The following is a 13,406-nucleotide window of genomic DNA, read 5'->3' as shown; positions in this document are numbered from 1 at the left end:
CACAAAGACGTGGTCAGCCCAAGGTAAGTGAGGAAGGAGAGTTTGGTGGAGGAAGACGAGCAGGAGGAGGAGGTGGAGGATGGAGGAGAGCGTGGTTTCAGAGAGATGAGGGTGGTGATGGGGAGGAGAGGAGACAAATCCCTCCACCCTGCCCGGTCAGAGAGCGAGGGATGAAGAGGAGGAAGAGAGGACGGTGCAGCCACGTGTTTGCTGGGCGTTGTGTGCAGCCGCTGAACATGTTTGTTTGAACGGTTATTGTCTACGTGCACATACGATCGGTGTGTGTGCACATCACCAGGCATGTCTGCCGTGTTCTTGTTAACGTGCGCTGCGTGCTTGACCTTGCAGTGCAGGCGCAAACTGTCCCGTCGCTTGGCACTATAGGGGCAGAGGTCGCAGGTGAACGGCCGCTCCCCCGTGTGCACGCGCACATGCTCCACCAGCTTGTTGGCTGTCCTCGTAAGGTGGCCGCACCGGTCGCACCGGTACTGGTTGCCTTGGCGATGACCCTGGAAGTGAACCAGCAGCTCCTGTTGTCCTGGAAACGACCTCTGGCAGATGCGACAGCGATGCTCAGAGGTGCTCTTCTCCTGCTGGGTTGCCATGGCAACTGCCAGAGCGCTGCTGGAGGCTGCAGTGGCAGCAGGAAGGTTGACGGGGCATCTGGGAGTCAGGAAGGGTTCAAACATACACACATAAAGAGAATAAGCACACGCACCAAAAGTGAAGGAGAAACCAGTCCATCCCAGAGCACAGATACAACACGTGACGTAACAGCTGCAGCTACCGAATCTGACGCCTCATTTTTCACAAGCCATTTCACCCACTAGAAGTCCTGGTTCACATTTTAGTACACTTAAATTATTGATCTGATGTGATACGAGTCAAAGTTAAAGGAAAGTGATGTGAAGGTCTATGAAAGGCTCTGAAGTACGAAGAGTCAGCTGCACTGTGTCGTCCTCATGAAGCCATTCAGTGACCTAGAGCTGCAGCCATGAGTCAGTTCACTGGTAGAAAATGAACCTCAGCTATTTAGAAGCAACAGTCACCGACATGTTCTGGTTCCACCTTCTTTAATGTGAGGAGCTGATGCTTTTCTTTGTCAGACATGAGAATCAGCTGAGTCTCTGTGGGTCTGCTGGTTGGACACAACAAGACGTGTGGAGACGCCACCTTTGGCTCTGGAGAGTCACAGTGGGACTTTTCCCCAGTGTCTGACATTCTGAGGTTAAACTGATCAGATCATCAAGACGATGATCAGCTGATTGATCAGTGACCCTGCTGGTTGGGTTTACAGTCTGTTCATTAATTAATAAGCTTTCTAAGCTGCCACGTGACCCTCTTTCCACTCATGTATTCAGGGGTTTCCTTTCATTTATCACCATCATTTACTATTATTTTCTGATCTAAAGCCAAACAAACTCATCAGTATCACATAGTTTAAGTTATATTTAGTGGCGCCTCACAGTTTTATAGTGAACCCACCTCATGTCTTCACCAGCTCCTGTGTCGCCCTGTATGTGTGTGTCGGCGTGAACCCTCATCTCTGCCTCCTGATTGGTTGAGTGGTCGCACATGCAGCAGTGCAGCGAAAAGGAGCCGTGCTCCCATTGGCGGTGCTCTGTCATGTGACTCTGGAAAAGGGCACGCCCATCTGTCTCAAACCCACAGACGTGACACCTGGTGGGGGGGGTTAAAGTTGTAGTTGCTGCTATGATAACGGTGGAAAGTAACTAAGTACATTTACTCAAGTACAATTTTATAATTTTGAGGTATCTGTACTTTACTTCAGTACGTTCACTTCCTGCTGTTCCATACTTGGACTTCACTACATTTCAAAAATATACTTTTTACTGCACTACATGTAAATAGATGTAGTGTATAACTTTTCAGAATCATGAATCAAACTAAACACAGTATGTATGTATATTACTTCACAGTATAAGTACATAAGATGGTTAACATTAGTTCTACTATTCTATTATTACTTGCAGTAAATAAAGAGTCTGAGTACTTCTTCCACAAGTAATGCTAACAAATATTTTGTTTGTGTAAATGTTTCTTTCCATGAACAGTGAACTTCTATTATGACTAGTACTTCTTTTTTTTTTAATTTTAGTAAAAGAAAAAAAATCCTTTCACATAAAGTACCAGAGTTTCAAAATACTTCATTACAAGTAAAATTTCTACATATGCTGAGCTAACCCAGTGCTTTACTGGTGGGAGAAAGGGATTTAAAATGTGTGTGTGTGTGTGTTCAGGTATTTCTTCCTGCACAGTTGTGTGGACCTGTGTCACTTTACACCTTGTGAAGACATTTTTGGAAAGTTGGGACAATTTGTCCGGTCCTTGGTTTTTGGTTTTTGGTTTTTGGTTTGGAAGTAGGTTTGAACTGGACTTATGCTTTGAGGCTTGTGAGCCCATGATGTCACTGAGGGTCTTCACAAGTACAGAAGCAGAAACGTACCTGTAGAAGTAAGAGCAACCTGTGGTTTGATCTCTGCTGAGGCTGGTTTGGGTTTCTGGGAATAAAAAAAAGAAAAGAGTGTATTTTATTCAGCTCAACGATTCATGAAGTAGATCCTCCGCTGCTGTAGTTTTCTTTTTTCGGAGCACTCCAAAATCTACTACTGACGAGTCCCTTTGGAAGTTATTAAGGTTAATCTTCTCTACGACTGAGAGTTCAGTCAGTTGACTTCAGTACCATGTTTAATATAAACCCAAAGGGCAATGTAGTGGCAGCATAAATCCAAAACAAACAAAAACTACACTGAAAGACAATCATTAAAAAGTAATAATAACAATAAGGCTGGATTAAAACACTACAGCCATAATAAATGGATAAACTCCACAAAGGTCTTTATTTAATAGTGTTAGTGCATTGAGAATAAAAACGCCTGTGCTGGTTAAAACCCATCTGAGGAACCTGGCGCAGATGCCTCAAGGAATAAACAATAAAACAATGAAAAATGCTTCCTACAACCTTCGCTAGGTGGCAGACGGGCTAATTTGAGCTCTATATTCTAAGCTGTGTTTCAGCGTCAAACTGATTTATGGATACTCGTATAAATTCTTTGGATCTCGTTGTGATTAATGTGAATAACAAGCCCATCCACATTCCCACGGTGTCAAATACCAACAATATGTCAAGAGCCTTTAGCGTTAGGGTTTTCAATACAGGCAAGGGGGGTGGGGTGGATGGTGGATGGTGGGTCAAACAAAACACTGACCTTTCCTATAGGAGAGCAGAGTTCAGGTCCAGTGTGTAATGAATCTTTTGTTGTCAAATCCCATGAAAGGACCAACACATGTTCCTTCATTACCACAAACACACATTAGAGACTAATTGTGGATTAATCCGCTGCTGAAAATAGTCCCCACCAAATGCACAGTTTCCTCCTTTTTAAGTAACGATGAATAAAAACTACAGTGAGCTGCTGTTTCAGGAATGTAGTAGAATGTCGAATTACCTTTTTCAAAAAATGACACTATACATTTGAGATATGTTTTTTAAATATTTCCATTTTCAATAGGAAGGAATGAACTTGGAAATGAGAACTAGGAGAAATCCAAATATTGAACACATGGTTTCAGTCTTTCTCTGGAAATTGTTGACAGTAATAAAGAAATATTAGCATCTCATAGCCTCATCCTCTGATGCTAATGTTTCTTGAGCTAAAAGACTGCAGTTCTTCTCAGAGTCCTCACACTTACCCTGCTGTTTGTTTTAATTTCACTTGGATCAGTGGTAAAGTTGAGCCTGTTAGCTCTTTTAATCCTTCCCCCCAACTGACAGTGCCGTTTTTCATTACTGCATATCGTTCTGAGATTGGCAAGGCAGCAAATCAATGATACACATAACCCTGACTCGATATATGAATTAAAAACACTCCAGTGAGACAGTTATCAGCATTCAAAGATCTACGCCTCGCCAACCAAACAGGGGCTACCGAGCGTTCTCACATAAAGCCCCTGTGTTTTTATCCCTACGTATTGATGCTGGTGTAGCTGTGTACAGTGTCTTACCATGTGGAGGTTCCTGGGAGCTCACGAGAGGAGAGGAACGGAGCGGGTCCACATTCACCTTCAAAACAGGACTACAAAAAGGGTAACACACAAGTGTGCTCTCAAAACTGCAGGTACAGGTCAGAGGTCAAAGCATGCACATGGGACGACTGACTGATGACAGGAAGTGTGGTGTTACCTGCTTCTGATTGGTGGAGTCGTCCTGTCCACCAGCTGACTGTTGGATTTACTGACCCTCTCTGCAGACAGACAGACTGACAGTTAATCTGGTGTTACACGTACAGTTATTCATCTGATTCGATAAAAAAAAACACTGAAGCTATCAAATACATGCAGTGCAGGAGAAAGTACAATGTCTGCCTCTGAAATGTAGAGAAGTCCAAGTATGAAGTAGGAGAAAATGGAAATACTCAAGTAAAGTATCCAAAATTCCACTGATGTAACAGTACTCCAGTAAATAGGATTACTTTGCACCACTACTGACAGTCACATTTCTTCTTTGTTTTTTTACACTAGTTAGTTATTGTAGTCCCCTTTTTATGTAAGTTTAACCTGATAAATCTATCAGGGAATCGTGTTCCTTCTCCTGAGAAACTCCCATCATCCCACCTGCAAGTTACACACAGGATATTTTGTTGACCTGAATCCAAATCACAACCCTCCCATCAGTTTCAGTTGCCTCTATAGCTGAACCAGGATTGTGAGAAGGTGTTTGCTACCTGAGAGCTGGTGCAGCAGTGTGGATGCCAGGTTCACCGACATGTCCTGCCACAGCACGGCTCTGAGGCACTGGTCCGCCATCTTGGCTCCAGAGGTGATCTGGTCTTCCATTTTGGCTCCAAAGAAAAGCTGCTCCTCTGTCTTTGTTCTGGAAAAAACCTGATCTACCATCTGGGCTCCAGGAAGAAGTCGGTCCTCCATCTTTGCTCCCAAAAAAAACTTGTTGCTTATCTTTGTTCTGGAGAGAGGCCGCTCTGCAATCGCTGCTTTCAGTAGAAGCTGGTCTGCCATCTTGGTCCCAGACATGCCACGATCCTCCATTTTCACACTGAACTGAAACTTGTTGGCTCCAGACATGACACTATCTGCTGTCTTAAAGCCAGGCTGGCAGCCGCCAGCTAAGGCCTTTTCTTCTACTTTAAGGCCAAGGAGACACTGGTCTGCCATTTTGGCTCCAGGGTGCACCTGCTCAGCCATGTTGTTGCCACTGAGACCCTGGTCTTTAATGGTGAAGACATGGTGGCTCGTCATCTTTGGCATAGATGCAGTCATCTCTCTTGTGACAGGTCGATCACGGACCATGGTGTCGACTTCCATGGGCTCCTCTTCTTCTTTGACCCTCACCCCGTGGCAGTTCACCTCCTGACGCTCTGCGATTGGTGGGAAATCTTTCAGTGTTCACCCACAATCAGACAATGTGAAAAACTCTAACTGCACTAATTCAGTTAGTAAATGAATCGAATCAGTAAAATAATAACTGTTTACCAAACAAGTGTCTGATTCCGGCTTCTCACGTGTGTCAGGATTTGCTGCGTTCTCTGTTTTACAACACTAGATGGTATATCTGTCAGTTTTGTGCTGTTGGCTGGACAAAACAAACAAACCTGAAGAAGTCATCTTGGGCTCTGGGAAATTGTTATGGACTTTTCTGGACATTTTATAAACTAAATCAGAGGTTCTCAAAGTCCTGGAATACAATGAGTTTGTGCTGCTTATTTTTTTCAGTTAATCAATTAGTGGTTTGGTCTGTAAAACATCAGAAAATAAACATAATCAGTTTCCAAAGCATGAGGTGAGGTTTTCAAATAGTTTTTGTAGTTGAACAATAAGCTAAACCCAGAAAATATTCAGTTTATTACAATTTTATACTGGAAAAAATCATCACATGGAGGAGCAAGAACCAACCAATATATTACTGGTGCTGCCAAAGAGGTTATGTTTTTGGCTCTGTGTGTGTGTGTGTTGGTTAGCTGGATGGATCATCAGCATACCTGGTCCAGACTTTGGTGGGGACCAGCTTTAGAAGCATCTAGATTTTGGCTGAAAAGGGTCAAAGGTCAAGGCCAGAAATAGAAAAATCCCAAAAATCCCATCTTTAACATGGGGCAAAATAAAAAAATATCCATATCTCTGTCAAAGGTTATCAAAATATTTTGAAATTTGACACATGTAAGGTGCCAACGTCCATCACCAGACCAAATTTCATCCATTTAGTAATTGAAAACCCCATTTAAAGTATATTTTCTGCCATAACTTGGTCTATAATGAAGATGGAGTCCTGACATGTTCGGGTACGATGCCAAGTATAACTGCCTATCACACTGTAACAGATGACCACGGGTTTTGGGACACACTTTGTGTTGTTCTCGTGTGAGGGAATGTTGTTTCTTGATAGAGCTCTTGTGTTTCCGTCAGTCAACAAATCAGTTGATTCACTAATTGTTTGATATCACCGTGTGTGTGGTTCAATGACAGTCTCTATGTGGGAGCCCTGTGATAGACTGGCCACCTGTCCAGGTGCATCCCGCCTCTCACCCAGTTGGAATTGGCTCTAGTGCCCCCACGACCCTCTAAAGGATAAACGGTGTAGCTAATGGATGTTAACGGGCAAGATAACATTAGGTTTACTCCAAATAAACTGACAGAGTGGTCACAATTACATTAACACACACACACACAACTGTACCTGCCAGTTTCCTCAGCAGGTCTGAAGCTAGTGTTTCTGTGGTGGCATTGCCATCAGGTGTGTGCGTGAGGGATGGTGGTTCAGGACTTGCCCCGGGGCCGTCCGGTGAGAGAGCGAGGCCGGGCTCATCCTGCTGCCCCCCACGCACTTCATGCCGCTGAGGCTTTGCCTCCACTCTGCTCCCAAGAAGCACCTGAGTTTTCTGGGTGGCCTCTGAGCACAGAGAGAAAGAAATAATGGAGCTGTGTGAGTGTGATCTGATTCAACTGTAAATAGATTACAGTAAAGTTCACATTACAGCCTGACAGCTGCACTCAGTTCCCTGTAAGGAGGTTTGTACGCTACATGGCCAAAAGTATATGGACATGTCACCGGGAAACATCTCATTATGAAATCAGTCATCATTTCAGCACCAACGCCTTTAGTACTATGCTGCAGTAATAATCAGTATACTGAAATAGTTACTGAAATAATCAGTAACTATTTTTATGATTCATTAATCATGTTTGTTCTATGAAAACAATGGCAAATAGTTTTTTAAAAAGCCTGGTTGGAGAGCAGGAAGTTGTCGTTATTAGCCTTAAAATGTTAAACTTTACAGTTAGGTTTAGGGTCAGGATTTGGGGTTAGGCTTAGGATTTGGGGTTAGGCTTAGGATTTGGGGTTAGGCTTAACCATAACCCAGCCTCTGTAAAAAGGCTTCTGGCTGAGCTTCCACCATCTTTGTCTGCCAACAGCTGCCTCTCAAAGCCTCTCAGGTGAAAGCATTTCCTGCTTTTCTTTGTCATATATCATTGTAAAATAAGTATTTTGGTCAAACAAAACAAGGCATCTGAATACTGGGTGATGTGATAGGACTCTGTCAGCCTTTACACTAAAATTCAGTTTGCAGTCTGAGGCCGTTTCACTCAAGGACTTTGCCCACTGTACACGACACATCGTGACAGTTACACAAAACACATCCTTATAAATGTACCTAACACATACGACGCGCCATATTCTTTGCAGTCAGAGCTCACTCAGCACCACAGCGACTGTGGTTAATTAACAACTATACATCAGGTTTGGCTCAGAGAAGTTGTGATGGCCATTTTTTCACTGTTTTTGACATTTCACATTAAATGATTGATCAAACAAATAATCAACAGATTAATCGATAATGATAACGATGTGCGCGGATGAAGTGAGTCTATTTGTGTGCTACCTGACAGTTTGATGAGGAGGTCGGATGCCATCTTGATGCTGACATCAGGGCTGAACAGACAGGTGGCTGCTGGGAAGGGACTCGAACCTGTGGCATGTGTGTCAGACACACTCAGCGAGCAGGCGTCATCACTGGTGTGTGTTGGTGAGTGAGAGTTTGCAGGGTGTGTGTGTCGTTTGGCTGCATCAGAGGGAGGCTGCAACACACTCGACCCACGCTTCATTTTTCAGTGTGTGTGTTTGTAAAAAGAGAGGGAGTCAAAACTCAGAAGAGAGGAGGGCAAGAGAGAAGGAAGAGGAGGAAGAAGAGGAGGAGGAAGGCTGGGTTGCTAAAATAAGACGACTGTTTTTTAACATACGGAGGTGAGGAGAGCATGATAGAGGAAAAAGAGGGAGATCAAAGTAAAGGAGAAAACGAGGAAGGCTTTGCTGTTACTGGCTCCCATTGACCTGAAAGAGAGATAAATACGGATGGAGGCAGAGGAGGCAAAAGACGATGGAACGAGAGAGAGGAACAGAAGCAGCGAGGACGAAGGGGGATGAGCTGGAGAGAGGGGGGACAGGATGGAGACAAGGAAAGGGCCATGAACAAAGTGAATCTGTGAATGAATAATTATCAAATTGATAAAGCCCAATAATAAGAGCATAAATCACTCCTGTTATTGCCATGGTAACAGACAAAGCTGAGTCGTCTCCTAGCCTGACCTTCCTGCCAACAAACAATCGTCGATGATGATCAATAATCAATAACCACTTTCATCTGACATCAGCTGTCAGCCCTGATCACGTCTTGCTCTTGGAGTAGAAAAATAAAACACATTAGCTCTGGTTTTTACTAAAATCTAAAATGAATACAATTAAAATATTTTTAAATTCCTGTTGTGATATTACATAACGTATAACAGTCTGCTGTTAAGTAAAAAAGCTAAAACAAACACACAAAAAACAAATTATTTAATATTCTGTTTACAATGTGCTAAATTAAAACTTCTAAGCAATAAAATTATTAAATTAGACAAACAAATTCATATTGGAGCTGCAACTGTTAGTAAGTTAATCAATAAGTTGAACAACTGGCAAACATTTTGATAACTGAATAATTGTTTTAATCATTTTTCAAGCAAAAACAACAAACATGCTATTTCTAGGATTTGTTGCTTTGCCACATGGAAAATGAATATCTGGAGTTGATCAGACAAGAATTAAAAAATTTTTTTTATTATATTTACCACCAGAAATTAACCTGCAGATTAATTTAAAATGATTAAATAATAGTTAGGTGCAGCCCTGATGAATATAAAAGTGATATAAATGAAAATATAATTAGTATACGGCAAATAAAATAATATAGATAATAAAAAGTCACATCTTCAATAAATTTAATACAAAGAAAAAAATGTACAATATATTTAAAATTTTTAAAAATAGCATTCCCCCCGCCGCATCCGACAGGGAAGTGAAAATGACCGGACACCGGTTTCCTCCCCAGCCCACCTCCTCCCCCTCTCCTCCCCTCGGTGTCAAAGCCCCCGGAGCCCCGCCGTTAGCTAATTCTCCCTCCCCCTACAACATGGCTGAACGGACTCCCCGCCGCACCGAGTCACACAGTCAGTGCCCGGTGTGGGATGGCAGGGGTGACTTAGTGCCGGTTAACCGCCAATTTAGACGTTTTAAGGGTTTGTTTGTTTAGCGGGAATGAGAGCAGGTGTCAGGAGCCCAGCCGTTGCCCCCCACCCCCCTCCCACTCTCCCGCAACATGGCTGAACGGTAACCCGACCTCACAAGACCTCTGAAGTCATTATCACGGGTCAGTTAGCGTCGATAACCGTCCGTAGCCTCGACCCGCTACACACGGACAATTCTCTCCGGGCTCATCTTTCCTCCGTGACTTACCGGTACCGGGAGGGCAGGTGGCGGTGGCGGTGGTGCAGTCCGGGGCATAGCCTATATATAGACTATGGACCTGTGTCCGATCCCATCTTTTTACTCCTCTTCTGACATTATCCCCCCAGTTTCTGATCATTAACGGCGTGAAAGTCAAACAGCAAACGGCGGGGATGTGATCCGTTTCTTCCCGATGACGGGTCGGTCACCGAGCAGGGCAGATGGAGGTTTCCGCCTCCTCTGTCTCCCTCCCTCTGTGTGCGTGTGTGTGTGTGTGTGAGAGAGTGAGAGAGAGAGAGAGAGAGATGCAGTGTCTCTGTCCACGCGCCAGATCATAGCACGAGGGCAGGACCTGGGTGAACCCGCGGCCGCGCGACTGTACCAGCATCTAAAGCCTCGCGCGCGGCGTTAATGTGGCAACCAGCACTACATTTAAAACCCAACAGGAGTGTATTCAGGTTAAGGCTTTAAAGATGAGGTCAGCAACCGGTGGAAATGGCTCAGGTAATAGAGGAAATGACGTTTTACCGTCTACACGTTGACAACATATGGATTTATTTAGCAGCAGGCCGGATTCACCTCCCAGGGGGTTGACCCCCAAAACCTTTAGGCCAGTTCATGTTCTCATCTCAGGGCATCAAACATTGAGGCTTTTTCAAGTAGGCTTCCCTTTAGCGTGTCAAACTGAGCTAAAGGGTACCTGTAGTTCCCTGATTGTACTGGAAGCCAATTAGTTCCACGCATGCGCAAGATGCAACCTGTTCCTGCGTGGTTAAAGTTAGGGTAAGATTATTAGGTGAGGAGATACAACACTGCAGTAAACCGATCCTTTCCACAGGCCTAGAACTGATCTGGTGGGCAGTACAGACCAGGTAGTTACGGTTGTGCCGTATGAGGCGCCCAGGGTTTGTTCAGTATGACACGCCCAAGGTACTGTATTTCACAAAATGTCAGTAAACACCTTGGTTATATGCACAACAACTTTGTGGTTAGCTTTAGGAAAAGCCTGTATTAGGTTACAATACTCATCGATTAAAAAGCATAAGATCAACCACCAAGGTGATATGGCAAATGTTCCCCTGACCCACCCATCCACCACCTGTCATGGCCTTTCTGACCCTCATATGCTAGCTAGCTAGGTCACACAAACAGTCTGTTGTTCTGGGCGTGTCATAGGCCTACTGATGTGAGTGGGTTAACACTGTACTCTACTGAAAACCCTGTGTGTCTCATAGGGATGCTAAAGCTACCCGCTAGCAGGGGAGGCTGGCATAGTTGATCTTGTGTTATGCTGGTAGTGGAGATGGTAAAACTGCTGCATTCGTGCGTGACGGCAGGGGAAACCCTGAAGCACAACACAGAAGCAAACCTGGAAGCTAGAAAACTCTTTCATTCAAGTCACTGGGCGCCGTCTTTGAGTCCAGGATCCAGTTCTTCTTAATACATCCATGCTGAGTCCAGGATCCAGTTCTCCTTAATACATCCATGTGTGTGGCTCAGGATCAGGTGACTGGACAGATGTCACGGTGTATACACTGTACCACGTACTGCTAGGTACATGCTTTACCCAGTAAAGACATTGTAAAGGACTGGGAAGCCAGTGACAGCGAGTTTCCCCTCCACTGTGTTGAAAAATCACTGGAGTGGAGAAACAACATAACTGTTGGCCCTCGACCGACCATCAGCTCCATCACATCTTATTTGTACTCGTAAAATATTGATGGTAGTAGCAGTAAGAAACACTAGTAATGTTAAGCAGTACAAGTCACTATAAACAGCATTAGCAGATAAAAGTAGTGGGAGACTAACTGCAATAATAGCAGGAGCAGTGGTAGATACAGCAGTAGGAGAACAGCTATAGTTAGAGGTATAGAGGATACTAGTGACCATAGTAGCTGTAGTACAAGGTCAAATACTACAATAGTATATACTTTAGATGCTGTGACCGTGTAGAGTTGAATCAGCTATTTGTTGTACAGTATAAGCTGCATTTGATAGTGCAGTGTTGTACTTCAGCCTGCAGGGGGAGACAGACAACTGCAATGTAATTCTCTTTTATTGCTCAAGTATTTTTAGTTGAAAGGAGACAGTGACCCGCAGACAAGAAGATAGATTCACTATTAACAGTGACAGATTCTCATATATAGCAATAATACAAGAAGGTGTTGTTTAATATAAAATATAACATGATTTCCCCTGTGCTGCATTTATTATGAGAAAAACAAAACACCAGAAGTAGTAGAAGAAGAAAGCGGAGGACTGTGTTTAAAAAAAAAAAAGTCACATTTCTGAATGCAAACAGATGCAAAATCAAGAGCAAACATCTTAAAAGTAGTGAGCATGAGTTTACCTCACAGGCCTCCATAGTTACAATAACAATAACCTCTACACAAGCGTGCTGTGCCTCACCTCATCAGCTTAACTGTGAAAATTAATTAACTACTTTAACAGGGATGGCTCATCCTCTCCAGCAGTCCAACCCCAGCCAGGTTTCGTCCTGTTCATCAGCTTTCATCCTCAGTGTCACAGGTTCTGCAGCAGCAACACACACAATTTAAAGGTTAGGGCTGGTGATTCTTTATGTTTTGTTTATGTGGCCATTGATGGTGACAGCCGTTCGCAGCCTTCAGAGCCATTTTTAAAAGCAGATGGGCCTCACAAGTTTGCTGATGAAGAAACCTGTCAGCCAGTGCAGCGGTGTGGCTCATTGGGGTGGGTTTAATAGCTACCAGACAACAACGTGTCTGGGGCACAGACCAATAAGCTAAACCAGAGTCAGGAATTACACACTTTACTGTGAGGACACCACATTGTCTGGTGCTGTTAAAGTGTGGATGGGCTTTGTGGTAAATAATCAAAACACACAATCATAGCTGCATCCTTTAAAACATAGTGACTGATAAACACATAGGGTGATGCGTTCTTACACAGCTTTGAAGAAATTCTTCTGATTCATCATGTGCTCTCTGAAGATCTGGATGGCTTGATACACATTAATCTGATTCTGGCGCTCCTCTATCACCTTTTGGTACCTGTCTCACACAAAAGGACAGAAGTCAAATCAGACCAACACCCATCTTTGCCTGACCACACACAACTTTGTGTTGTTCAGAAAATATCCTTCTGAGGACATGTCTCTGAAACTGCTCCATGTGTTAGGAAAACATCTGGCTGCTGAAATTAATGCTGCATAAAGTTTTGGAGTCACAAAGATTTAAGAATTACAGCTTTGCAGTTGTGCCCCTCCGCCAACCAGCCAAATTCACAGGACTTACAGGAGAAATTTTGTGAGAGATGACAGATGTCTTATTTGTCACAAAAGAGGACACTGGGCGCGTAACTGCCTAGTGCTTTATCAGCAGGCGCAAGGACAAGCAGGATCATATCCTGCTCAGGCGACAAATGTGCTACCATATACACCTCCAGCTCAACACCAGGCACCTGGATTCAACCAGATGCCCCAGCAATAGGGCTGCCGAAAGTCTATAACAGGTGACTCCCTGAGCCAAAAGAGCATGTTTCTTGAGCCCCTAGTCCATGTGACTATCAATGGTCGAGATCATTTATGTCTAATTGACTCAGGAGCAAGGTACTCCACTTTAAACTC

The 13,406-nt window shown here is 43.8% G+C and overlaps 2 protein-coding genes across 6 annotated transcripts in view; both read right to left on the bottom strand.

The window, feature by feature from the left end:
• LOC109951889 (zinc finger protein 827-like) overlaps positions 1-8,768 on the bottom strand; it is a 9,228-nt gene extending 460 nt beyond the window's left edge. The window contains exons 1-8 of the mRNA XM_020586643.1: positions 7,917-8,768; positions 6,713-6,925; positions 4,746-5,396; positions 4,205-4,265; positions 4,027-4,097; positions 2,468-2,522; positions 1,486-1,680; positions 4-663 (exon numbers count right to left, since the gene is read on the bottom strand). Coding sequence (XP_020442299.1) covers positions 4-663; positions 1,486-1,680; positions 2,468-2,522; positions 4,027-4,097; positions 4,205-4,265; positions 4,746-5,396; positions 6,713-6,925; positions 7,917-8,139 — 2,129 coding nt within the window. The 5' untranslated portion in view covers positions 8,140-8,768. The remainder of the gene's footprint in view (positions 1-3; positions 664-1,485; positions 1,681-2,467; positions 2,523-4,026; positions 4,098-4,204; positions 4,266-4,745; positions 5,397-6,712; positions 6,926-7,916) is intronic.
• A 3,047-nt stretch (positions 8,769-11,815) lies between these two features.
• The window catches only part of LOC109951912 (uncharacterized), a 36,969-nt gene continuing 35,378 nt past the window's right edge, over positions 11,816-13,406 (bottom strand). For all 5 annotated transcript variants that reach the window (XM_020586677.1, XM_020586675.1, XM_020586676.1 and 2 more), the window contains 2 exons: positions 12,727-12,831; positions 11,816-12,331 (listed from right to left, as the gene is read on the bottom strand). In XM_020586677.1, coding sequence (XP_020442333.1) covers positions 12,304-12,331; positions 12,727-12,831 — 133 coding nt within the window. In that variant the 3' untranslated portion in view covers positions 11,816-12,303. The remainder of the gene's footprint in view (positions 12,332-12,726; positions 12,832-13,406) is intronic.

Source organism: Monopterus albus, unplaced genomic scaffold (assembly GCF_001952655.1).
Source record: "Monopterus albus unplaced genomic scaffold, M_albus_1.0 scaffold418.1, whole genome shotgun sequence".
NCBI classification, from domain to species: Eukaryota; Metazoa; Chordata; class Actinopteri; order Synbranchiformes; family Synbranchidae; genus Monopterus; species Monopterus albus.
Note: the sequence above shows the minus strand (reverse complement) of the source record. Positions and strands in the feature narration are given on the sequence as shown.